The sequence below is a fragment of the Pristiophorus japonicus genome, chromosome 13 (assembly GCF_044704955.1).
Source record: "Pristiophorus japonicus isolate sPriJap1 chromosome 13, sPriJap1.hap1, whole genome shotgun sequence".
Lineage (NCBI taxonomy): Eukaryota > Metazoa > Chordata > Chondrichthyes > Pristiophoridae > Pristiophorus > Pristiophorus japonicus.
Window position 1 is genome coordinate 32,425,959 of NC_091989.1, and position 27,913 is coordinate 32,453,871.

The window sequence follows — 27,913 nt, forward strand, 5'->3', positions numbered from 1 at the left end:
ACCCTACCACAGCATCAGGTGGGGATTGCATGAGAGAAGCTAAGGAGCAGCTATCAGCCAAAGTGAGAGCTGCAGCGAGGTCAGGTTCCTGTTTTCTCTCAACCAAAAGGGACAAAATCAGAGGGTCTGAACCAGTAATGGGGTCATTCAACGGGTGTTAGGCCTCATTAACATATGCAAGAGCCTATTGACTATTTTAGTTATCAGCCCAAGACGCTTAACAAATGGGCCTCACAACTTTAGCAGTGGGTCCAATGCTTGAGAAAGGGTATAGACAATCCTATTGCTAACGTGGTATGCTTTGTGCCCAAAAAACAGGAGTAACACATATATTTCTACCCCAATATGACTTATTTATCTGCCATCAGCTGTCCTGGTAATAAATTGTTACACAACATAACATCTGTGGTTATGAAATGCCAATATAAATATACATCAAATGACTACATAAGGCAGCACATTAGACATGGTCAGAAATTTTGACTTTTATAGTTGCTGAGAGCATTCAAAAGCTGCAAAGATTACCCAGTCTAATACATGCACCAATATTCCTAGTTTTAGCAAAGGTTCATTCTGAATTTAATTTAAGTTATAAATACAATAATTTGCTGCTCTAATAGTGTCATAGAATCTTTTACATCTATCTAAACAGATAGCTTGGTTTAACATCTCATCCAAAAGGTGACAGTGCAGCACCCCTTCAATCGTTCTCTAGTCCCAGAATTGGGCTTGAACCTGCAATCTTCAGATTTAAAGGCAAAGTATTACTAACTGATCCTGAAATGATGCTGGGATTTCAGTCAAAGTTACACACTTTGTGTAAAAGATGCAGAATTTTGTACAATCAAATTGTATATAACAGCTATCAGACAGGTGGATTAAATGTTTATTTCTACTGAAACTGGAGCAATACAAAGTTGCAAAACAATTAAAGTTCATTAAAACTTTCTTCATCACATCAGTTAGTGAAAAGCAAAACTGGGTTACAAAATGAAAATACTATAGTCACACAAAGAAACTAGGAGGTGAATTAGTTGTAGGTCATGTATCTTGGAGTAGCACTGAACTTGGCGTATGACTTGATAACTTTATTCACAGCTTCCAAGAAATCTTTCTCAGTAGCAATTTTTCGGCGTGCTCGGATTGCAAACATCCCAGCTTCGGTGCAAACACTGCGGATCTCAGCTCCTGCAAAAAAGGTAAAGAATATCACAAAGCATTAAAAAATTACTTCACTGTAAGTTACTCCATTATAGTCACCATATTTGTGCTAAAGACTCATCTACCAGAGCTGGCCAGTGGTATTTTATGCAGGATCTGCATAGCCAACAGATAGGGACATTGTCATCCCATCCGAAATCCCAGCTTGATTCTGTGTCAATTGGTAGCACTCTGCTTTTGAATCAGAAGGATGTGGATCTCAGAGGTAAAAGCAATGAGTTTTCCTAGTAACCTCAAAACTTTGTTACAGCCAATGGGTACTTAAAGCACCCACAGAAATAGCATCCAAATTCAGCTGCAACAGATTCTTCATCTATTAACAATGTAAACATTAAAAGATGCTAAACTTACATTATGAACGTTATTTCATTTCTATGAATGTTTTAAATTGATTTAAAAAACACTTTGTTTAACCCACCTGTACTATTTGGACACAGTCGAGCAAGCAGTTCAAACCTTATGTCCCTTTCCACACTCATGGAACGTGCATGGATCTTGAAAATGTGAGTTCGGCCCTGAAATGAAAGTCAAATGCAATTTATTTCATGCAAATCACAAATTTTAAACCTACAATAAAAATGTCAGATCTTTATACAGTCCAGGTAGGTAGTAATAATAAAATGTTCAATTGGTTTCAATCATGGCAGAAACATTTATAGGGGAAAGAGTGGTAGTACTGGAAATCAGGTGACAGGTACATGTAAAGTGCATCAATATTACAACTGTAGTACGGTAATATATATTTGGTAAGGGTCCCTTGCAATTTATAACCTACATGAAGCAACCCTGAGCTCTTTGTACAAGGACTATAGACATTAAATATAGTTTCACAAAATTAGTTTCATTAACAAGCAAAGAAATTAACCAGAATAAATGCAATCCGCAATAAAATCTTATGAATATCTGAAAAATTGCTCAATATTCCAAATGTATTTAGCAAAGTATTTCCATACCTCAAGATCTGGCAAACTGAATTCAATTTTCCGGTCTAAACGTCCAGGTCTCATCAGAGCTGGATCTAAGGTATCAGGCCGGTTTGTGGCCATCAGTACTTTAATGTTACCCCTGGGATCAAAACCATCAAGTTGGTTAATAAGCTCCAGCATTGTGCGTTGAACTTCATTGTCACCACCAGCACCGTCATCAAACCGAGCACCTTGGAGGAAAGAGAATAAATTGCTTATCAAATGCCAATGCATATGCTCAACTGGTTTGAAATACAGAAAATAGGCTATTTAGCCAATTACTTTTTTGGGACATGGGTGTGCCACATTATAATTGGGGTGGTCCTAAACATCATGAAAAAAAATGCGCTCATTAAACAGAAAATACATTTTTAGGTCTTGGTAGGCCAGGAGGAAGCACTCTTACCCTGCCTCTTAAGATCGGAAGTAGGTGGGTTGGTGATTTTAAACGTTTTTACCTCTCACCCGACCCCAACCCACCTGTTTTTAGGGGTTAAAATTACCCCCTTTGTTTCAGTATATTTGCTTAGCTTTTTAATTTTATCTACTTGCACAGGAGTGTGGAACTTCAAATCAGATGCACTCGTTTTATAAAAAGGCATCAAAACAACCTGAACCCCTGCAAATTACTGAGTGAATAAAAGTTCGGAAATAGAACATTTTGCTTCTAATAGGATTAAAAATTTCACAAATTAGATCATTCTTCCAAACAATTGAATGGCCGCTCGTAAACGGATATGTAGAGTACACATCAAGACTTGTTTTACCATATCACAACACTAAATTATTCATTGAAAAGACTAATTAACATACTCTATTACTTCATTTGCTAAGTTGTCCAATTATGAGATTTCAGTAAGGTTAATTGGTTTCATTTACACTTGCGTTGATGGTACCAAAGATTGTTGCAGTAAACAAATAGTTTCCAGATTACTGCCTCCATTTAATAGGTCATCAGTACAACCCTCTGTTTAGTCTATTTACTTATTAAATCTCCTTACACATCAACTGCATTTATATTTTCAAACCGTCAGTTAGCACTGAAAATATATATACAAATACCTCCAATTGCATCAATCTCATCAAAGAATATTAAACAAGCCTTCTTTGTTCTGGCCATCTCAAAAAGTTCACGAACCATTCGAGCACCCTAAATACAATAAAAAGTTGTGTTAATTTTGTATTCTGCATATCCAGAACAATTCTAGCTATGCAATAACATGGTAGACGTCACCTTTACGTTTTTTCATATACGAAATTACAAGAAAGGATTCGGTAAATGATTAGGTACTATGGCCGCCGCCTGTCCTTTCAGAAACTAGCATTTTAAATTTTCACAAAATAATTGTCAGAGGGGAGCTGAAATGGGTGATTAAAAGTATTGTTTCAATGTCTTGTGCAAAGGACATATCCTTAGAGGCACCAGCCCTACCAAAGTACTGCACTGGAGTGTCAGCATAAATTATCTCTACAACTACTAGAGTAGTGAGAATACTACCACAACACAAGAACAGAAATGTAATGAAAGATATTGGTCTTTACCTCTCCAACGTACTTCTGCACCAGTTCGGATCCAATTACTCTGATGAAGCAGGCATCCGTCCTATTTGCTACAGCTCGTGCACAGAGAGTTTTTCCTGTTCCAGGTGGCCCAAATAGCAGCACTCCTTTTGGTGGTTCAATACCAAGGTTTACAAAACGCTCCGGCTGAAAATCAAACAGAGAGCGATTTATTAGAATTTTGTCTTGGTGATATAAATATTTCATTTAGCACAACTGCAAGACAAAACTGTAGTAGCTATGTTAAAATAACATAAGCAATCCAAAGAAAAAAAAAACAAGTGCCCATTTCCCCCCAGTTAATTGGTTATTTATATCCCCATTTGCTTGGGGTTGGAATTTTTTCCCTCCAACTATGTTGTTCACAACACAAAAATACTGACATTAAAGCACCATCAAACTGGATCTTAAAAATGTAAAATCATATGCAACTCACACTATGCTGTTTTAAAAAAAAAAAAATTCACAGGATGTGGGCATTACTGGCAAGGCCAGCATTTATTGCCCATACCTAATTGCCCTCAAAGGTGGTGGTGGTGAGCCACCTTCTTGAAAACAAGAGTGGCTTTCTAGGCCATTTGAGGGCAGTTAAGAGTCAACCACATTGCTGTGGGAGTCATATATAGGCCAGATTTCCTTCCCCATTACCAATACTAGCTTTTAATTCCAGATTTATTTAATTATTCCCCAGCTTCCAAGGTGGAATTTGAACTTGTGTCTCCAGATCATTAGTCCAGGTCTCTGGATTACTAGTCCAGTAACATAACCACAATTCTACTGTACCCCCACACTGGATGTATACTTACATGCAGCAAAGGAGTTTCCACAACTTCCCTCAATTTCTCAATCTGTTCTTTGCAGCCACCCACATCACTGTAGGTCACATCTGGCTTTTCTTCCACCTGGAAATGCAGAATTAATTACTTACACATTTTATGTTACAGTGTAAATACAATTTAAAAAAAATGTCTATAGTATTGTGGAGAGGAAGAAGGGTCAAATTATTACAGTCCACACAAGTCTAAAAGACTTGGTTAATTAAGTACTTAGAAAAAAAAATTATGACCCCGAACAGTGAACAGTAAAGATTCCACTATAGCGAGGCTGGTTTACAAAATTACAGTGATCATTCTTCCAAAACACAGTTCTACTTGTTTAATGGAAGAACTGAAACAAAATGTTGATGTATTTAGTTAAATAATGCATCCCCCTCCAGCCATAAAAACTGTTCACTCAACATTTCAAGTTTGATTCCAAATTACAACGGCAGACCTCAAGATCATATAGTCACATACTGACTGTAGATTCAAACAGGTTAACAACTCAACAAGTTGCAATAAAAAACTGGAAAGAATGTGGATGCCAACTAAATAAGTTTAAAAAAAATAATGTAACCTATTTTATAGAGCTCCATTTCTGTATTTCACTTGGAAAACAAATAGTCCTGACAATAATATTGTTACGGCATCTTTAAACCGACGATGTCTCGTTAACATTCTCAAGATTTTATTAGAGGAGCCTGAAGGATTATAAATTTATCCATGATAACAACTAAAACTGGAATACAACCAAGTTCTCTGGTGCCCTCCTCAGGTATTGTCCCCCTTCCATTCAAATCGGTGTCATCATCCCCTCCTCAAAAAGACACATGACCTCACTGTCCTTGGAAACTACCACCCCATCTCCAACCTCCCTTTCCTCTCCAAAATCCCATCTGTCTTGCAACTCCATGTTTGAACCTCTCCAATCAGGTTTCTATTCCTGCCACAGGACTGAAACAGCCCTTATCAAAAAGTTACAAATGTCATCCTACGTGACTGTGACCGTGGTAAACTATGCCTCATCATCCTTCTCTACCAGTCTACAGCCTTTGACATGGTTGACCAGATCATCCTCCTCCAATGCTTCTTTATCTGAGATGGGACTTCGCTTGGCTGGTTTCATTCTTAACAATCCAGTCATAGCCAGAGAATCACCTGCAATGGCTTCTCCACCCACCCCCAGAGTTACCCTCGAGACCCCAAGGACCTATCCTCGACCCCTCCCCTCCCCCCTCCTATTTCTCATGCTGCCCTTAGCGACACCACCCAGAAACACAATGTCAGTTCCACATGTACGCTGACAACCCAGCTCTAGACCACCACCACACGACCACTCCACTGCCTCTGATCTTTCAGATTGCTCGACAACATTCAGTCCTGGACGAACTTAAATTTCCTTCAATTAAACACCGAGAAGATCAAAGCCACTGTCTTTGGCCTCCGCTACAAATGTCGTTCCCTAGCCACAGCAACCTCGGCATCCTATTTGACCGAGCAGAGCTTCCGATCCCATATCCTCTCCATCACCAAGACTGCTACTTCCACCTTCGTAATATTGCCCATCTCTGCCCCTACCCAATTGCTGCTGAAACCCTCAGCCATGCTTTCATTACCTCCAGACTTGACTATGTCAATGCTCCCCTGGTTGGCCTCTCATTTTCCACCAGTCATAAACTTGAGAACATCCAAATATCCTAATTTGCACCAAGTCCCATTCACTCATCACCCGTGCTCGCTGGCCTACATTGGCTTCCGGTCCCCAAACGCCTCTATTTTAAAATTCTCGTCCTCATGTTCAAATTCCTCCATGGCCTCACCCCTCTGACCTCCTCCAGTCCACCGAGAGCGCTGCTTTCCTTCAACTCTAGCCTCTGTCTATGCCCCACTTCCTGCACCCCACCAGTGACAGTCCTCCTTCAGTTGGTAGGTCCTAAGCTCTGGAATTCACTCCCTAAATCTCTGTGCCTCTCTCTTCTCCTTTGATTGTCCTTAAAACTTAGCTGACCTGTTCCAATAATCTCTTTCTTTGGCTCGATGTCAATTTCTGTCTGATTACGCACCTGTGATGCGCCTTGGGATGTTTTACTACAGCAAAAACGCTACATAAATGCAAGTTGTTGTTGTTGTTGGACTTACCTGCATCATGGTAACTGTAGGATCAATCTTTGGAGGCAGTGGAATATGGATTTGGTACTTGTTTCGATCCACACTGTAGAATTTTAAAAAATATTTTTAAAATGTGCCGCATTCTGAAGTAAAATAACTTTATATATTGATCAGAGCATAATTAATGTTCACTTTATGATAAAAATGAAAAAAATCATGAGTCAGAAGTTACCTTAAATTTGACAATTAAAATGTACAACATTCTGTAATTCAGTATAACAACATAATACAAGTGCATATCAGCTGGCATGTAAGAAAGTTGAAGATTTTGTTCATACCCAACTCTCATTCCTTCCTCAATGTCAGTGGGAGCCACTTGGTCACTCAAATCAACCACAAATTTTGCAAACTGCTTCACATTAATGATGTACTTGGGATCTTCTGAATCTGCATTAATGATCTTTGTACATCTACAAAAAGAAAAAAATGCAATCTTATTCATCATTTTATTAAGCTTCAGTCAGTGACAATGTGTAATCACAGGCTTAGATTTATATTAGTAGCAATGCTAGACTCCCTTAAATAAGTTAAACAGCCTCCAAACACATCTTGAGAATCTTAGCAGTCACACCAAGTGACAACGCCTCCATTCATCCTGCTTGGAAATTAAGTAAACCAAAAATTAGTAAAAGTGTGTGTGTACTGGACTGGAATTAATAATTCAAAACCTTTGGAGGACAACTCGGTCCAGAAAGATATTTCACATTTTATTGAATCTCATCAAGTGCAGTAAAGTTCATTCGGGTGAGTGATTTGTCATTTGATGTTTACAATGTAACAAAGTTATGATAATTTAACATTAAAGTCATCGCAACTTGTAGGTGTCAATGAAGACAGGGCTGAGACTAGTTTATGATGAATTAATAGGTATTTACTGAACGTGCTCAAATACTGAGATAGTAGTTGTGTGTGAACAATGAGTCTGGAGGGACACCCTGAAGGCTGATAGGGTGACTGTCCACGTCAGCAACAGTAAAAATGTGGAATTGTGGAATGTAAGGGGGAAGGGGGGGGGGGGGGGGGGAAGGAAAGGCTCCCACTCCCACTCATTATTCTTGAGTATTTTACCAAAGACAATCAAGAGGAAATCAACTTTCTTACCTTTAAGTTCAGGAAGAGGTTTTAATCTAACGTTAATTGTTCCGACACTAAGTCACTTTCTCCAAATTCAAATGGTTCAATTAGAATCTATGGAGTCTCAGAACTTGAGATTATTAGAATGGTAGTCATTATTATATGAATAGTGTCACATCAGAAACAGGTATTTATATAATGTTTTATTTCTGTTAGGCCATAGAAAATAGAAGAATGTCTGTCTCTAAAATTATCATCTTCAGTACTGTGAAGACAAAATCTGTTTGTTCCAACATCCCTGTTCTATAATAGTAACATGCTTTAATAATAGTTGATCTACGCTGGGGTAATTAAGTGATGAAAGTGATTCTGAATTGGTATCAAAGTAAGGTTTCTCCATTCTTCTTTGCTTCCAGCAACGATTAGGATTCAATTTATCTTCAGCTACACCTGTAGAGCCACAGGAGGCCGCCATTTGTTTCTTTACTAGAGCAATCCCACTGCCCTAGCCTGCATCTTCCAGTTTCAAATGTTTGTCGACGTTCCCCTAAAATGCAACTGCCTCAACTACTCCCCATCACAAAGTATTCAATTTTCTAACTCTAAACACAAGTTAACCTCTCTTCTCACTCTCAACACAATTTAATATGACGATACCTCATCAATGACTTCCCAAGCAGAGATGATAATCTTTCCCCGTTTACCCCATCAATACTCTTCAATGTTTTTAAATAATCCCAGTATCTCAAATTACATTATGCTGCCAAATTTATCTATCAATAACCTAGATTGCATAATGAGGCAGGAACACACTGTGGGGAACAATTAGTTCAAATATACTGCACCATCAATTCACAAGGAATGAAAAAACAGTTGAATTAAGGACATACATGAGTTAGAGTTCCAGATGACAAGAAAAAGGAAAAATCTCAAAAATATTTACGAACTTCAGTTTGAGGTGGAGCACTTTAGAATTCATACCTTGCCACCTGCAAAGGCTGCTCACTTTGAAGAGTCTGTTTGTCTGCTGCCAGATCCCATAGCGCTGGAGGAGCCAGACCAGTGTCAGACTCTTTGATACCTACACAAAATAATTCAGCCTTTAAAAATGTATTAACTTGTCACTATAAGCAAAGTAAAATTGCATAGTACAAAAAATTGCACATGTAAAAATTCACTTGTAAAAAGATATTAAACCATCTCATTCAGATTGTGATTTTTTTTTTTTAATTACTCACTATAATACAAGTGATATCCCTGCCAAAATCAAATATTTGTAAAAGAATATGTTATACATACTGTAGGCATTAAATAACCAAACATACAAGAATGTGAAGTTAAACATGGTTCAGAGTGGTGTCTCTTAGGAACTTTTTCAAATAGCCAATGGCATATTATGTCCAATACAAATATTATCATTCACTATATTTAAACACTATTCATTAAGAGCAGGAAATTCCTAACTTTTTAAAGTAGGAGATTTGATACCAGAGGAAACGCAAAGTGCCATGTGGATGAAGAACAATTAATTTTCTGAAATCAAGGATTAGTTTCAAGAAAGGTTACCCCTACAGGGCTGGTAATTCAAGTAACCAGGCAACTTCTCACGTTCTCTTCTCTAATTAAACCAGAGAGAATACTGTAAAACATTACAAAATTATGAGAGGGGGGATTGTGGCATAATCAGATATAATGAGTGAGAAGTTAAACAAATCTGCCTAAAACAAAGTTACCAGCAATTAAAAAGGCAAAAGTAAAAGCAAGAGATTGGTCTGTGTAAATTGAGCAAGTTATATATATATGTATTGATTGAACAGTTATATCCACTGGCTTACAATGACAATGAAAAGAAATAAAGTAGTTATCTCTCACTTTTAATGTAGATAAAATGTCCCACAGCACAGGGGCACAAGGAAAAAATGATACTGAACCAAAAGAGGATATATTCGGAGGGATGACCAAAAGCTTGGTCAAAGAATTGGGTTTTAAGGATGCTCTTTTTAAAAAAAAAAAAAGGAGATGGAGGAGGGGTTTAAGGAGGAATTCCAGAGCGTAGGGCCTAGGTGGCTGAACACATCCTCCAAAAAGATGGGATGCACAAGAGCCAGAGGGACAAAGTTAAGAGGGTGGGGCATTGTAGAGTTGGAGGAGGTTAGAGATGGAGGAGGGACGAGGCTATGAATGGATTTAAATACAAGAATTTAAATTGAGACATTGGGATCCAGGAATCAATGTAGAGTCAGTGTCAGCAAGGACAGGGGCAATGGGTGAGCAGACTTCGTGCAAGATAGGATACATGCAGAGTTTGGGATGAGCTGAAGTTTATGGAGGATGGGAGGCTGGTCAGGAGAGCATTGGCAGGGGAGAGAGCAGCAGCTTTTAAAAAAAAAAAGAAATTTTTTGTATCTGCCCCCATTCACAGGGGGCCAAAGGGGACGAGTCAGAGACAGTAATGCCCATCCAATGGCAGGCAGGTGACAGATTTTCTGGCTGCATGGGACACGTGGACACTGGGGACCTGCCCACAGCCCCATGCAAATTAGTTGTACTCCGGCTGATCGGAGGGCACATGATCACAATGTAACCATATCCTGTGGACTTTTGGGGCCTGGATATTTAAGCTACAGTAACCATCATCAACTACATCATTCTAAGCTATACAAAAGCATGTTGTAAAGTGGGAGCTTAATAAGGAAATTCTTTACATGTGACCTTCACTCGGGAAGCCTGCACATATGAAAGCACTAAAAATAGGCGTTAAATGTATAATAAAATATTATAGCAAATGTAAAGTGAAGAATCACCTGAAAAATAATTAAATCCTTTGATAAGAGAAAGCAGACGGATGAAATGCATTTTGGCAGTGGGGTTAGAGTGGTTTAGTGTCTCAAGCGATATCATAAACCACAATACTTAACCCAGTAGTTTGTAAATACCAGCTGATCCAAGTTGGCATTACTTTTTAAAAAAGAATAGCTTATTCTAATTCGACTTAAATGTTGTGATTTGTCGGTCAGATCAGCCCAAATCCACATACTTGAAGATTAATGCAATTTTCTATATTTTGTATTGAAAAACTTTTTGCATTAAATACTACATACATTGACAACACTTGTTAAAATACTGCCAGCACCAAAATTTCTACTGCACAGGTTCTCTCTCCATCTCTCCAATAGTGGATACAGGCATCCGATCGGCTATTTTCAGGATGCTAGATCTAATCATGCAAGTAGCCTTTAGGCATTTTATTCAAACATACCGGTCAGCTCATTAATTTTCTTGAGAAGCTGCTGGATATCATCCTCTACCTGCTTGATTTGCCTGGAATATGTACTCTGACCCTACAAAACAGAAAATTGGATGTACGATGGTCATATCTCTGCAACAAAGCCAGGTATTAACCAGACATTACTGCAACAGTACTTATTTTGGCAAATTAAATCCAATGCCCTGGTACACAGTACCATACAATCTGACTAATTGAAAATCAACAAATTAACTTTTCTAATGATTTTAGGGGCCAGAAAAGTCCTACATTGTTATAAAAAGAAAGCTATCCTCAATAAAACTAGAGGCATTTACACATTTTCGCCATTGGTTGTATTTCGTACCCTACATATACCAAGTTCTTTAGTTTTGCACAATAATGCATCCCTGTTGCTGTGTAACTGGCTCCCCAGAAATGAATAACCCAAAACTTGCATGCCATAGTTATGTGTTACCGATAATATGCAGTTTTGAACTGGAATAAGCAGTCCACATGTTGAAGTTGTTGTCAGTACAAGTCGTTAAGTGCACCATACAATTAAGTGCTTTTCCATTTCATTTACCTGACGTATCCTGTACAACCTCAATGGAAACAGCTCCAGGAAATCAGAGGCACTAACCAGAGTTGGTGAAACCACCCTTTTCATACTGCAAGTTGGTTTTCCAAGGGAGGAGCAGAAAAACAGGTTTCCCCAAGGAGGATGGACTGACATTTCACACTGCCCTGGCCATTATTAAGCATGATTTTTTTTTTTTGTTTTCATGAATTTTGTCTGGTCCTCATCTCTCTGAAGTGAGAGTCCTTGTTGCATTCTAGTTCCTCAGCCAACATCACCTGCTCACTGTGTAAACCTGCTGATCCATCGGAGAAGATGGCAGGGGCTACTTTAGGAACAGTCACATTCAAATAAGGAACTAAACTATAAACATTATGCATGCACCAACAGCTATACATGCACATCATGTGTTGCACTCAGATTGCTGCAAGAACGACAGAAAACAAAGTTAAAATTTACAATTTTGTAAGAATGGCAACTAAACATTACACGATACTTACATAGGTCTTCAGGAGGGCAATATCCCCTTCATCTAATGCTGCAATCAACCAAAAGAAAATATTGTTAGAAATGAAAGTACATTACCTGCAACTAAAAATCACTAGATTGATTACTGGTCTAAAAAGTAATGGGCCTGAATTCGCGCAACCCACGGGTGTGTACGCGTCTGTGGGGTTCCCGCAAGTTCCGGGTGCAAGCATGCAAATTCCGGGCCATTGTATTGAAATCTACTTTAAAAAAATAAACTCCAGGGAAAATAAGTCAACAGTTCAAAATGAAAAGAAAGGAGAAATACTGTTATTTATCACGAGCTCAGTGAGGGAATGAGTGGATATAGGAGAGAAACTAGACAGGCTAGATAGAGGATATGATATGGGTCCAGGCCTGGGGGGGAGGGGGGGGCGAAGGAGAGAGAGAGAGAAGAGGAGAGATATTTAGCTTAGTGGACAAAGGGAAGAGGGGAGAAGCAGAAATGGCTGCTGAACAAATGATCTCAACTTTAATCAACATATCTACTTCTGTGGCTATACAAGTCAACAGAAGTTATGCTAAGGCTTTAGAATGCAATCAGACAAGAGGACTGTATTCAGGTTTGATCATCACACCAAAAAAAAAAACTGCATTAGAAAGGAGCAAGACTGATCACACCTATAAAAGTGATGAGCTAAGAGGCAAGATTAAAAAGAAAAAAAGACTTGCATTTATAGAGCACCTCATCATGACTCAGAAGCATCCCAAAGGCCGTTGTGAAGTAGTTTGCATGTTGCTTTCGCTAACCCTCCAGTTTTAGTAGTATGAAAAAAATGATGCGACAACTGTTATAGTCTTTGCATCCCATCTCCCGGATAGCCCAGGAGGTAAATGCTGAGGTTGAGCACAGGCCTTCTACAGACAAAGAAAGAGCAAGCATGTACATAACGTGGATACACTTTGCTTGACACTTATTCAGATGCCACTGAAGTTAATACATATTTTATCTAAGGTACGACGGACTCAGAAGCCTCCATGTGTTTGCTCGGCTACTTCCACCCATCCAACAAGGACTTTAATAGATGGGAAGCACCAAAGATGGCCACCTTCTTTGCTGCACTTTCTACATCAAGACTTTCAAGGACTCATTCCCCATTACACTTCTGGTCCTCCCAACTACTACGCTCAATCGCAGCTATGCTGAAAATGAATACAGAACCTTGCTTTGACGGCATGCGACAGCCCGTTAAAAGTTGTTAGCTCACCCAATTAAAAAAAAATAAAAGTCCCAGCCAACCAGCATGCAAACCTGGCTACCCATGCACGTTATTCACACACAGGGATCAAACTGAAATGAGTTGAGGAGTTTGCGGTGCAAAGTTTGGTGACTGCTGTCCTCCCTGCTGCGCCATAGGAGTGTGCAGCCCCAAATTTGTTGCCCTTAAAGTCAGGGCTCATGGGCACAACCACCCATGGGATTGGGGGTAGTGTGCCAACGTGGATTGAGAACTGGTTGGCAGACAGGAAGCAAAGAGTAGGAGTAAATGGGTACTTTTCAGAATGGCAGGCAGTGACTAGTGGGGTACTGCAAGGTTCTGTGCTGGGGCCCCAGCTGTTTACACTGTACATTAATGATTTAGACGAGGGGATTAAATGTAGTATCTCCAAATTTGCGGATGACACTAAGTTGGGTGGCAGTGTGATCTGCAAGGAGGATGCTATGAGGCTGCAGTGACTTGGATAGGTTAGGTGAGTGGGCAAATGCATGGCAGATGAAGTATAATGTGGATAAATGTGAGGTTATCCACTTTGGTGGTAAAAACAGAGACAGACTATTATCTGAATGGTGACAGATTAGGAAAAGGGGAGGTGCAACGAGACCTGGGTGTCATGGTACATCAGTCATTGAAGATTGGCGTGCAGGTACAGCAGACGGTTAAGAAAGCAAATGGCATGTTGACCTTCATAGCGAGGGGATTGGAGTGCAGGAGCAGGGAGGTGTTACTACAGTTGTACAGGGCCTTGGTGAGGCCACACCTGGAGTATTGTGAACAGTTTTGGTCTCCTAACTTGAGGAAGGACATTCTTGCTATTGGAGGGAGTGCAGCAAAGGTTCACCAGACTGATTCCCGGGATGGCAGGACTGACATATCAAGAAAGACTGGATCAACTGGGCTTGTATACACTGGAGTTCAGAAGAATGAGAGGGGACCTCATAGAAAAGTTTTAAAATTCTGATGGGTTTAGACAGGTTAGATGCAGGAAGAATGTTCCCAATGTTGGGGGAAGTCCAGAATCAGGGGTCACAGTCTAAGGATAAGGGGTAAGCCATTTAGGACCGAGATGAGGAGAAACTTCTTCACCCAGAGAGTGGTGAACCTGTGGAATTCTCTACCACAGAAAGTTGTTGAGGCCAATTCACTAAATATATTCAAAAAGGAGTTAGATGTAGTCGTTACTACTAGGGGTATGGCGAGAAAGCAGGAATGGGGTACTGAAGTTGCATGTTCAGCCATGAACTCATTGAATGGCGGTGCAGGCTCGAAGGATCGAATGGCCTACTCCTGCACCTATTGTCTATGTTTCTAACCACTGCCTTTTCAGACTAACATTTGCTGCAAAAAAATCAAGAGGGTGAGTGGCAGCAGTTTCTTATATCAAGTTAAGAGTTAATATGGAACTTGCATAATCTCTCCTGCTGCTGCGATATTTTCATGTTAACTCTGAAGCTTATTATAAAAGCAACGGTTAAAAAGGGAACTAGAATTTTGTTCTGGATGATTTTAAACATCAGATTCAACAATAGAGGTACTTAACTTCCATAATGCCGAGCAGCACAATGTGCTATAAAAATGCAAGTTCTTTCTTCAAGTTTATCGGTTTAAAAAAAAATTGTTCCTTATTTTATTAAATTAATTATATATCTCAGTCTTTCCACAGCACTGACAATAACTAGGGAAGGGAGTTTAAAAATATTAGAACAATTAAATAAACAAAAATCAAAATGCAATTTACTGATCAGTGCATTGCCATAAGTTACAAAATATATCAGTGGCCAATAATCAAACCACTTTCTATTCAAATAGGCGCTGTATACTCCTTAACCGACATACAAAACAACTTTATCAGCACTGCGGTCTCTCCCATTTCTGATTCTGGCAGCTAGACGACCGCTCCCCACTGCTCCCGGGTCGCTCCCCGCTCCTTTTATGGCCCCGACCTGCCGCTGGTGTTCTCACACAGGTCGGGAGCAGCGCGAGCTGGTGCAGGAGGGCAACAGCAGCGAAGAGTGACGTCATCAAGGTCCAGGTCGGTGATTGGCGCGTGGGCAGATACAGCAGGAGCGGCTAGAGACTGTGATCGGGGCCCAGGGGCAGCATGGGCCAGCCCACACTGCAATATGTGCGCACACTAGGTCTGTGCAGCAGAGCAGGTCTCCAGTCGTCTTGGATAACCCTTGCCACTGGACCAAGACCTAGCTCTGTCAAGCCCGTGTGGTGGCTGGTGTGCAATGGCCACCACATGTTTAAAAAAAATCCACGCACAGGCATTTTCCACCCTTCAGGATGTAGTTCAGGACCTGGAATATTAGGTCCTTCATTGAAACATTTGTGAACTCATCCTTTTTTGGCATGGAAGCAAGACATCCTCGTTTCGAGGGACCGCCTATAATGATGACTTCAAACCCCCCTCCACACCACCCGTGCTACTTTCCATATTACTCAACATGATCGTTGCGTAACAAGCCTTATGTTTTAAATCAATTACCCATAGAACTCTTACCCGACTGGATTACCTCACCGCCCCCCACATCTTTCATTTACAGTAACTACACCCATTTTAGCAAACTGCCATGAATCTATATAAAGGTCTCAAATACAAGTTTTCAGGTTTTCTCCCAAGCTTCCATACATTAGCTCCACCGATTAGTGCACATCTATCAGAGCGGAACACTTATGCACAAAACTTACTAAATTTCACTAATTAGTAGTCAATGGAGCAGAGAAGAATGTGTCAACAAGTATTCAACTATTCTGTTATCACATAGCTTCAAGCAGTGGATGCTGAATAGCAATCTGCACAGGAATTCTGGCTAATTTATCCTTTACCTAACCCATTGACAATTTTAACATCCAACTGGGAACTGGGGACCAAACCTGACATCTTCTGGTCTGTACCAGGGAGGCACGTACCCAACTAAACCAAAATACCTTTGCTGTGTTGTAATTTAGTGAAGACAAATTAACCCCCAAAAAAGTCTATTTAAAAAAAATCATATTCTGAATCCTGACAAATCTGCAACAATCTCCTAACGGAACAGAATCCACGTCTAAAAAAAACCAAACATTCAGAACCACTAAATCTCTGTTACAAACTACATCTCCACAACTAGGCTGGGTAAAGGTAAATGCAATATAGATACCAACATTAAACTGTTTGGAAAATTTACAATATGCATGAACAGCAGTAAGAATATCACTCAAACATAAGGAAAGAACATAATAACATAAAAATTAGGAACAGGAGTAGGCCATCTAGCCCCTCGAGCCTGCTCCGCCATTTAACAAGATCATGGCTGATCTGGCCGTGGACTCAGCTCCACTTACCCACCCGCTCCCCGGAACTGTTAATTCCCTTATTGGTTAAAAATCTATCTATCTGTGACTTGAATATATTCAATGAGCTAGCCTCAACTGCTGCCTTGGGCAGAGAATTCCAGATTCACAACCCTCTGGGAGAAGAAATTCCTTCTCAACTCTGTTTTAAATTGGCTCCTCCGTATTTTGAGGCTGTGCCCCCTAGTTCTAGTCTCCCCGACCAGTGGAAACAACCTCTCTGCCTCTATCTTGTCTATCCCCTTCATTATTTTAAATGTTTCTATAAGATCACCCCTCATCCTTCTGAACTCCAACGAGTAAAGACCCAGTCTACTCAATCTATCATCATAAGGTAACCCCCTCATCTCCGGAATCAGCCTCGTGAATCATCTCTGTACCCCCTCCAAAGCTAGTATATCCTTCCTTAAGTAAGGTGATCAAAACTGCACGCAGTACTCCAGGTGCGGCCTCACCAATACCCTATACAGTTGCAGAAGGACCTCCCGGTTTTTGTACTCCATCCCTCTCGCAATGAAGGCCAACATTCCATTCGCCTTCCTGATTACCTGCTGCACCTGCAAACTAACTTTTTGGGATTCATGCACAAGGAGGAGTGCATCATCACGCCCGGCAACCAAATTTTAATTTGATTTTACGTTTTAAAGTTTAATTTGTTTTAATTGCCGGTGTTTTTAGTGTCCCCCTCTCCTTTTATAGGGGGCACTGGAAAAATTTGATTTTAGCGCCCCAAAAAAAAACCAAAAACCAAAAAAAAAAAAGGGGGCCTTGAAAATGTCTGCTGTGTCACCCAGGTCGGGTGGCACAGTTTAATGTTGTTTATGTTTTGCAGGTAGACTCCTAAAAGAGTTTCATGCACAAGGATGCCGTGCTGGACCACATAATCCACCCCGACCAGTCCTACACAGTCCCGGGCCGGACAATCCACGACAACATCCATCTGGTCCGGGACCTCATCCATCATTCCCAGGAGGCTGGTCTGTCGGTCGCCTTCCTATCTCTCGACCAAGAGAAGGCGTTCGACAGGGTGGATCACGACTATCTGCTCAGAACTCTGCGCTCTTTCGGGTTCGGGACGCATTTCGTCGCCCGGATCCGACTTTTGTACGCCGCCGCGGAGTGTCTGATTAAGGTTAACGGGTCCTTGACGGCGCCCCTTCGCTTTAGGAGAGGGGTGCGCCAGGGATGCCCCATGTCCGGCCAGTTATATGCCGTCTGCGTGGAGCCTTTCCTGCGCCTCCTGCGGACGAGGTTGACGGGACTGGCTCTGCAAGGGCCGGGCGTGGAGGTCGTCCTCTTGGCTTACGCCGATGACGTGCTCCTCGCGGTAGAGGATCCCGCTGACCTGCGGAGGATGCGCGAGTGCCAGGAGATTTACTCGGCCGCGTCCTCCGCCAGGATCAACTGGGAGAAATGTTCCGGACTCCTGGTGGGTCAGTGGCGGGTGGACTCCTGCCGGAGGAGCTCAGGCCTTTTGCCTGGAGCACGAGCCATCTCCTCTATCTGGGAGTCTACCTTAGCCCCGACGAGGAAGCCTGGCCGGCGAACTGGAGGCCAAGGTCGCCGCTCGCCTAGGGCGCTGGACAGGACTGCCCCGAGTGCTGGCCTACAGGGGTCGAGCGCTAGTCATAAACCAGCTGGTGGCCGCAATGTTGTGGTACCAGCTGGTCACTTTGACCCCTCCCCCCTGCGTTTGTCGCCAAGATACAGAAGAAGCTGGTGGACTTCTTCTGGAACAACAGGAAGCACTGGGTCTCTGCCGCGGTCGAGTCTCCCGCTTGAGGAGGGTGGTCAGTCGTTGGTGTGCGTCAGCGCCCAGCTCGCGACTTTCCGTCTTCAGACCCTGCAGAGATACCTTTACGTCGAGCCCCCTCCTAGGTGGTGTGCTCTGGCGACGAATTTCTTCCGCCAGCAGCGCGACCTCAATTACGACACGCAGCTCCTGTTTGTGAACTTGGGGGTTGTCAGGACCGCCCTCCAGGAGCTGCCTGTCTTTTACAAGGAACTCATCAGGGTCTGGAACAAAGTCTCCACCAAGCGCAGCTCTCTGCCGGCTGGAGTGGCGGCCGTCCTGCAGGAGCCGCTGCTCGGGAATCCGTACCTCCACGACCGAGGTTTTATGTGGCGATCGGAAGAGAGGGCTGTGGCTGGTGAGGTGACCAGGGTCAGGGACCTGCTCGATGGCGGAGGAGCGGGCTGGATGGCGCCAGGCACGCTGGCGCGGCGCCTAAATTCAGCAGACGTCCGCCGCGCGGCTGAAGCCATCGAGTCGCTAAAAAGAGCTTTGGGCCCTGACTCTGTTAGGTGCATCGAGGAGGCTCAAGCACGTGGGGAGATCCCGTCCGAACTGACTCCCGTCTGGACGGAATTCCTCATTGGCGCCAAACCCCGGAACCTCCCTCGGGGGCCGGCGCCTCACAACTTGAGCCGCCTCGGGGAAATCCCCTCCGTGCCTTTCATTTCCGCGCGGAGGGGTTTCCTTTACGGGCTGCTCCTGCACACTCTCAACTTTGCCATCCTCGCCGGCCGTCCGGACACGCCATGGCGTACCATCTTGCCGTCCGGAGGAGGCGGGGGTCCCCGATGGAGGGCACTCTATGCGGGAGTCCTCCCACTATTCATCGGGGACTTGGCCTGGAGGGTGGTGCACGGAGCAGTGCCGTGCAACAAATTTTTAAGCCGGTTCACGGACTCCCAGGCCGCCTGCAATTTCTGCAGTCTGGAGGAGTCAGTGTTCCATGTTTTTATTGAGTGCACGAGGTTGCAGCCCCTGTTCCATTATGTAAAGGGGCTGCTCCTGAAATTCTGGCTGCACTTCAGTCCCACTCTCCTGATCTTTGGGCACCCTGTGCGGAGGGGAGCGGGTAGGCCCGAGGGCCTCCTCGTAGGACTGCTCCTGGGCAGGCCAAGGGTGCCATCAGCCGGTCCAGGCAGCGGGCGGTCGAGGGGGTCGTTCAACCTGACTGCCTGCCTCTCTTCCGCTCTTACATCCGGTCCAGGGTGTCCTTGGAGATGGAGCACGCGGTGTCCACCGGTACGCTCGCGGCCTTCCGCGAGAGGTGGGCACCGGAGGGACTGGAGTGCATCATCACGCCCGGCAACCAAATTTTAATTTGATTTTACGTTTTAAAGTTTAATTTGTTTTAATTGCCGGTACTTTTAGTGTCCCCCTCCCCTTTTATAGGGGGCACTGGAGGAAAAAATTTGATTTTAGTGCCCCAAAAAAAAAAGAAAAACACAAAAAAAAACCCACAAAAAAGGAAAAAAAAAGGGGCCTTGTAAATGTCTGGTGTGTCATCCAGGTCGGGTGGCACCGATTAATGTTTTATGTTTTTCAGATAAACTCCAAAAAGAGTTTCATGCACAAGGACCCCCAGGTCCCTCTGCACCGCAGCACGTTGTAATTTCTCCCCATTCAAATAATATTCCCTTTTATTGTTTTTTTCCCCCAAGGTGGATGACCTCACACTTTCCGACATTGTATTCCATCTGCCAAACCTTAGCCCATTCGCTTCACCTATCTAAATCTCTGCAGTCTTTGTGGGTCCTCTACACAACCCGCTTTCCCACTAATCTTTGTGTCATCTGCAAATTTTGTTACACTACACACTGTCCCCTCTTCCAGGTCATCTATGTATATTGTAAACAGTTGTGGTCCCGGCACCGATCCCTGTGGCACACCACTAACCACCGATTTCCAACCCGAAAAGGACCCATTTATCGCGATTCTCTGCTTTCTGTTCGCCAGCCAATTCTCTATCCATGCGAATACATTTCCTCTGACTCCACGTACCTTTATCTTCTGCAGTAACCTTTTGTGTGGCACCTTATCGAATGTCTTTTGAAAATCTAAATACACCACATCCATCGGTACACCTCTATCCATCATGCTCATTATATCCTCAAAGAATTCCAGTAAATTGGTTAAGCATGATTTCCCCTTCATGAATCCATGCTGCATCTGCTTGATTGCACTATTCCTATCTAGATGTCCTGCTATTTCTTCCTTAATGATAGTTTCAAGCATTTTCCCCACTACAGATGTTAAACTAACCGGCCTATAGTTACCTGCCTTTTGTCTGCCCCCTTTTTTTTTTTTAAAAACAGAGGCGTTACATTAGCTGCTTTTCAATCCGCTGGTACCTCCCCAGAGTCTAGAGAATTTTGGTAGATTATAACGAATGCATCTGCTATAACTTTCGCCATCTCTTTTAATACCCTGGGATGCATTTCATCAGGACCAGGGGACTTGTCTACCTTCAGTCCCATTAGCCTGTCCAGCACTACCCCCCTCGTGATAGTGATTATCTCAAGGTCCTCCCTTCCCACATTCCTGTGACCAGCAATTTTTGGCATGGTTTTTGAGTCTTCCACTGTGAAGACCGAAGCAAAATAATTGTTTAAGGTCTCAGCCATTTCCACATTTCCCATTATTAAATCCCCATTCTCATCTTCTAAGGGACCAACATTTACTTTAGTCACTCTTTTCTGTTTTATATATCTGTAAAAGCTTTTACTATCTGTTTTTATGTTTTGTGCAAGTTTACCTTCGTAATCTATCTTTCCTTTCTTTATTGCTTTCTTAGTCAATCTATGTTGTCGTTTAAAATTTTCCCAATCTTCTATTTTCCCCACTAACCTTGGCCACCTTATACGCATTGGTTTTTAAATTTGATACTCCTTTATTTCCTTGGTTATCCACGGCTGGTTATCCCTTCTCTTTCACTGGAATATATTTTTGTTGAGCACTATAAAAGAGCTCCTTAAAAGTCCTCCACTGTTCCTCAATTGTGCCACCGTTTAGTCTGTGTTCCTACTTTAGCCAACTCTGCCCTCATCCCACTGTAGCCCCCTTTGTTTAAGCATTGTACGCTCGTTTGAGACACTACTTCCTCACCCTCAATCTGTATTACAAATTCAACCATACTGTGATCACTCATTCCGAAAGGATCTTTTACTAGGAGATCGTTTATTATTCCTGTCTCATTACACAGGACCAGATCGAAGATAGCTTGCTCCCTTGCAGGTTCTGTAATATACTGTTCTAAGAAACAATCCTGTATGCGTTCTATGAATTCCTCCTCAAGGCTACCCCGTGAGATTTGATTTGACCAATCGATATGTAGGTTAAAATCCCCCATGATTACTGCTGTTCCTTTTTCACATGCCTCCATTATTCCCATGATTATTGTCCGCCCCACCGTGAAGTTATTATTTGGGGGCCTATAAACTCACCAACCAGTGACTTTTTCCCCTTACTATCTCTAATCTCCACCCACAATGATTCAACATTTTGTTCATTAGAGCCAATATCATCTCTCACAACTGCCCTGATATCATCCTTTATTAACAGAGCTACCCACCCTCCCTCCTCCTCCTCCTCCCCTCCTTTTCCTTCTTGTCTATCTTTCCAAATTGTCAGATACCCCTGTATGTTTAATTCCCAGTCTTGGCCACCCTGCAACCACGTTTCTGTAATGGCCACCAAATCATACCCATTTGTAATCATACTCATTTACTTTATTTCGAATGCTGCGCACATTTAGGTAGAGTGTTTTAATACTAGTTTTTAAACCATGATTTTTAGTTTTGACCCCTCCTGCAGTCCCTTTATATTCAGTGGCCCTTTTTGTTTTTTGCCTTGGGTTTCTCTGCCCTCCACTTTTACTCATCTCCTTTCTGTCTTTTGCTTTTGTCTCCTTTTTGTTTCCCTCTGTCTCCCTGCATTGGTTCCCATCCCCCTGCCATATTAGTTTAACTCCTCCCCAACAGCACTAGCAAACACTCCCCCTAGGACATTGGTTCCAGTCCTGCCCAGGTGCAGACCGTCCAGTTTGTACTGGTCCCACCTCCCCCAGAACCGGTTCCAATGCCCCAGGAATTTGAATCCCTCCCTGCTGCACCACTGCTTAAGCCACCTATTCATCTGAGCTATCCTGCGATTCCTACTCTGACTAGCACGTGGCACTGGTAGCAATCCCGAGATTACTACTTTTGAGGTCCTACATTTTATGAACAAGCTTGCATTTGTTACAAAAGCAAAATACTACAGATCAATGTGGTCTCTAATTTTTATTTTAGGTGCACGTTCCCTTTAAATTTGCTGCACGATGTAATTTCCAGCGTTGCAGCTAGTGAGCGGCCTGCGTGGGCCCTCCCAATCACTACACGACCACACGGGGAACGTTGCTGCAGATTCTGGAAATCAGAAACAAAAACGGAAAATGCTGGAAATACTCAGGTCAGACAGCATCTCTGGAGAGAAAGTGTGTTAATATTTGAGGTCTGACAAAAGGTCATCGAACTGCTGAGTACTTCCAGCAGTCTTTCCTTATGTTTAAGTGGCAGTCTCACTGTTTGTCTTGCATCATGTAAATAGTTAGATCATCATGGCACATCATCCTATATTATGGCACCTCGGTTGTGTGTGGCCACCTTTACCCCGATGCGGAGATGCAGTTTGTAATGAAAAGATTTAGTGGTTCTGAATACATTCGTTCTTTAGACTTGTGGATTCTGCTCCCTTAGATTACCTGACCTGCAGATTATTTCCAGCATTTTGTTGTTTCATTGCATTTTATACCACCTGACGCCTCAGGGGGTTACAAAAGGCTTCACAGCCATTGAAATATGTTGTAATATAGGGAAACGTGGCAGCCAATCTGCGCTCAGCAAAGTGCCACAGACAGCAATTGCTTAAATGGTCAGATACTCGGGTTTGATGGTGTTGGTTGAGGGAAACATGTTGGGCAGGACACCTCCCCTGCTCGGAAATCTGCATTTATGTTTAGATATAAAGTACGTCGGAATAAACTGCGCCAGACTCGCTCCTGCTCACAAGACTCGGCCAGAGCCTCAGGACTAACAGGGTCGCTGCTCCCCAGGTCCGCCCGGCTCTTCATCCCCTGCACTGCCGCGGCCTCAGGCCTCCCGCTGCGGCGGCCTCGGCGAGCAGCCTCCGGGGGCCGGCCGCTTTCACCCACTCACCCCGGATCGGCTTGTCTTCCTCTTTAGTGTCTTCCTTGGCTTTCCGCTGGTCGGTTCCCAGGTAATCCGGCATAGCTGCGGCGGCTAGTCAGGCTCAGCGAGAACTCGGCTCAAACTGCCACCGTTACACAGCACTTTGCCAGGCCCAACCTCCCAACCTGCACCGCACCGCACCGGAAAGCAGCCCCCACCTACCCGCTTCCGCTTCCGATCCGTCACCATCACGTCCTGGCGCCGCCATCTTTGAAACGGGCAAAGCGGATAAGGAAGGTCTTGCATTTATATAGTGCCTAATCACGGCCTCCGGACGTCCCAGTGCCCTTCAGAGCCAATGAAGTACTTTTTGAAGTGTAGTCACTGTTGTAATTCAGTCAAATATCTTATTCCTACATTTCCTATCTAACTCTTTTAAATACTACAATTGGACTATGTGCCCGCGCACAACCACTAGAACCTGCAAACTAACCAAAACCTTTAAGAAAACCTAATAAATCAAATCAAAATTTGGTTTGGGGGGTGATGATGCACTCCAGTCCCTCCGTTGCCCACGGGTTGCGGAACAACATTTCCTATCTAAGCACATTAATTAGGATTGATGATAGCATTTTATTGCATTGTAGCAGAACTTTTAATAGATTTTTTTTAATGCATTATTGTTCCTTCCAAGTGGATAGTCAATTTGTATATTACAGTTGGGTAATCCAATTCAATCTTATCCAGTGTATCCCCAGCAATGGTTTCTCTTTTCACACTGGTTTCTCTAGAGTGCCCCAAACCTATCCTTGGCCCCCCTCTTCACCTGCATGGTGCCCCTTGGTGCCAGCATCTGAACAAATGGTATCAGGTTCCACATATACGCTCACGATATCCAGCTCTACCTCTCGACAACTCCACTGCCTCTATATTGTCAGTCTGCTGGTCCAATATCCAGTTTTGAATGAGCTGCAAATTCTTCCAGTTAAACACTGGGAAGACCGAAGCCATTGTCTTTAATCACACCACAAATTCCTTATCCTTGCTACCGATTCTGTCCCTCTGCCCGGCCACTGTCTCAGGATGAAGCCGACATTTTGTAACCTTGGCATCCTATTTGGCCCCTAGATAGCTTTTGACACCATATTCTCTCTTTGACAAAGACCGGCTACTTTCACCACTGTAACATCGCCTGTCTCCGCCCCTGCTGCTCATTTATGCCTCCAGACTTGATTATTCCCTGGCTGGCCTCCATAAACTTCAACTCATCAAAACTCTGCTGCCCATATCCTAACCTCCTCCAGCCCTCAGAGAACTCTGTTTTCCCCAACTCTGGCATCTTGTGCATCACCCACTCCCTTTACCCCACCATTGCCAAGCGTGTTTTCAGTCATAAAGGCTCTAAACTCTGGAATTCCCTCCCTAAACCTTGGCACCTCGCTCTCCTCCTTTGACCCACCCCCCTTAAAATCTCTGACCAAGTTATCACTCAGCCATCTAATATCGCCTTCTTTGGTTTGGTGTCAATGTGTGCCTGTGAAACACCTTGGGCGCTATTCTACATTAAAAGCAAGTTGTTGTTGTGACTACAACAGTAAGAGCTGTTCCAGTTCTGTCATTCCCAATAGTATTACAGCAGCATGGGCCAGCCCACACTGCGATCTGTGGATAGTAGGAGCATGTGTGCGCACTAGGTCCGTGCAGCAGTGCTTGGTCTCCAGTCGACTTGGATAACCCTTGCCACTGGACCAAGACCTAGCTCTGTCAATCCCGTGTGGTGGCTGGTGTGCAACGACCACCACAGGTTAAAAGAATCCACGCACAGGCATCTTCCACCCTTCAGTATGTAGATCGGGACCTGAAATGTCAGGTCCCTCATTGAAACACCTGTGAACTCATCTGTTTTTGGTGTGGAAGCAAGTCATCCTCGATACTTTACTAATACATACAGCAGTCGGATTACTATCCGGAACTGTTTCTTGCACTCCTCAGTAGTTGGCCAGACAGGTTAAGCTGTTGCACGCGGTGGGGGGGCGGAGCGTGCCCCGGAAATGTTTGTGTGAGTGCAGCTGGCCGGTTGTTGCGTCCATGCGGAGCCGGCGGCGGCTGTTCCCAGCAGGACTGAGCTGGAGCGCTGGCAAGGGGCGCCTCGTTGGGCCGGCGGCGGTTTTAATGGTCCCGCGAACAGTGCTGGTGACCGGGGAGAGTGAGCAAGTTCACGATGCTGTGCGAGGCGCAGGAGGGCCTAGCCACTGTCGTCTGTAAGCCCCTGCCAGGTAAGGGGAGGGGAAGAGCCGCCGTGTGTGTGTGTGTGTGTGTCGCGGGCCCCCGAGACCCTACAGAGCAAGAGATCAAAGTAAAGTAACAGTGTACGGCTGACAGTGCGCACTCCTGCCCTTCAATACTGCTGGGACTGGCGCTCCAGGTGGCCTATTCTCTCTCAGTAGCTCTGCTTTCATTTTTAACAAATGATTAAACTACCAAGTTGTGAAACGTGGAGGTGCATCGAAGACCGCGGAACTGTAGTTTACAGAGTATTTGTTGGGCTTGATGGGCAAGGAACTGGAAACTCCAAAGAGGCCGGTGGCGGTCAGTGTCTGAAAGACACTTCATGCCTTCTTGCGACAAATGTTGCAGGAGCAAAAGATGGTTAAATGAAACCAAATATTGCTGCTTTCAAAATGCAATGGGAGGAATTAAGAAGGTGTGTATCAAACCGAGCATCCTAAGAACTTTAGGGGTAAATGTAATAAATTCAAATTATTGATAATATAGAAATAAATTGAACATATTCACTTTTGAGGCATTCTAATTCTGTGCTTGCCATTTGTGTGAATATCATTCCAATTTTAATCAATACGGAATAATTGAACATATTGCTTTAAAATATTGAGAAAATAATAAAGTTCCAAGGCCCCTAGTGGAGACAATCACTATGGTTGGAAAGTGTAAGACAAGAGGAAATAGATTAGGCGATGCCAAGCTTGAATTTGAAAAGGTGAAGGTTGTTGGAAGAAGGGGAGAGGTGAGAAGTTCCACAATTTTGACGTTTTGGAAAAGAATGAGTTGGTGTAGGAGCCTGTCCAATGAGTCTTGATTTCAATACAGTGAGGATGTGTGGAGGCTCAGGAGCATGAAAATGAGCATATTTGGAGCTTCAAATGAACGAGAGAAAAAATTCAGAGGAAAAAGAGACGGTTGCGATGATAAGTTGGAGGTAGGAGAAAGATCACCAATCGGCTGACCAGCCTTTCCTTGTATCCTTTCAGGATTGCAAGAGAGGAACTGGAAGAATTTTTCATAGATGGAGCCATTATTCAATTCTTGGACGTGTGCTTTTATAGAAAGTTGATTTTGAGGGGAAAATAGGTTTGGTCATGAAGGAAGCAGTTTCTTGGAAATGGCTTCAGAAAGGGAGCCGATGTGAATGTTCTTTTTGAGGTCAGAGAAAATGGGCCAATAATGGTGATGGAAGAAGAAAGACTAAGGATAAAGCTACTAACTGAATATCAGGAAGACCAAAGTCGTTGTCTTCAATCCCTGTTGTGAAGTTTTCTCATTTGCCACAGAATTCATTCCCTCCTCTGCCATTCGCTCAGGATGGACCAGACTTTGTGAAACCTTGGAGTCCTGCTTGGCCCAGAGCTGAGCTGCAAACCCCATATCCTTTACACCGCCAAGACCACTCATTTCTACATCTGCAACATTGCTCAGACTCTCTCCTGTGGAAACAGTCATCCATGCTTTTGTTACCTCCTAGGCTTGATTTCTGCAGTGTCTGTCTTGCCGGTCTCTTATCCTATACTGTTCATAAACTCCAGATTTGACAAAACCTGTGCTGGAAAATGCAAGTGATGAGATGGTAAAGGGCGGTGAAGGAGATGGAGGAAGGAAGTGCAGAGTGATGGGGTAACGGAGGTGAAGGTTAACAGCAGCGGGGAAGAATAGGTTGAGGTAACAGCAGAGGCGGCTGTACAGATGAACTAAGATGGGGTGGATTATCTTGTGATCTTTGCAATTTATTTCATTAAATACATTTGTAAGTTGCTTTGCTCCTTGAATAATAGGTTAATTGAGAGAATGTTCACAATGAAAACAATTTAATAACAAGGATTTACAATTGATATTTTTTGCATCAAAAACTAAGTGTGATATGATGTACCTTACAGTAAATATCTGGTCAATAATAATTATAAATCCTACCCTATGAATTTCCATTGGGAATATCAAGTATC

At 43.2% G+C, this 27,913-nt stretch overlaps 2 protein-coding genes across 2 annotated transcripts in view; one reads left to right on the forward strand and one right to left on the reverse strand.

Moving 5' to 3' along the window:
• Positions 1-867: 867 nt before the first annotated feature.
• On the reverse strand, positions 868-23,880 carry psmc2 (proteasome 26S subunit, ATPase 2). The gene is made up of 12 exons (XM_070897326.1): positions 23,706-23,880; positions 12,132-12,169; positions 11,067-11,148; positions 8,789-8,888; positions 7,012-7,143; positions 6,704-6,776; positions 4,553-4,648; positions 3,729-3,893; positions 3,249-3,336; positions 2,175-2,377; positions 1,640-1,736; positions 868-1,188 (listed from the first exon to the last, which is right to left on the reverse strand). The coding sequence occupies exons 1-12, from the start codon at positions 23,776-23,778 to the stop codon at positions 1,031-1,033; spliced, it is 1,305 nt and encodes a 434-aa protein (XP_070753427.1). The 5' UTR covers positions 23,779-23,880; the 3' UTR covers positions 868-1,030.
• Positions 23,881-25,721: 1,841 nt separating this feature from the next.
• Positions 25,722-27,913, forward strand: part of dnajc2 (DnaJ (Hsp40) homolog, subfamily C, member 2) — a 46,271-nt gene continuing 44,079 nt past the window's right edge. Inside the window, exon 1 of the mRNA XM_070897327.1 lies at positions 25,722-25,954. Coding sequence (XP_070753428.1) covers positions 25,900-25,954 — 55 coding nt within the window. The 5' untranslated portion in view covers positions 25,722-25,899. The remainder of the gene's footprint in view (positions 25,955-27,913) is intronic.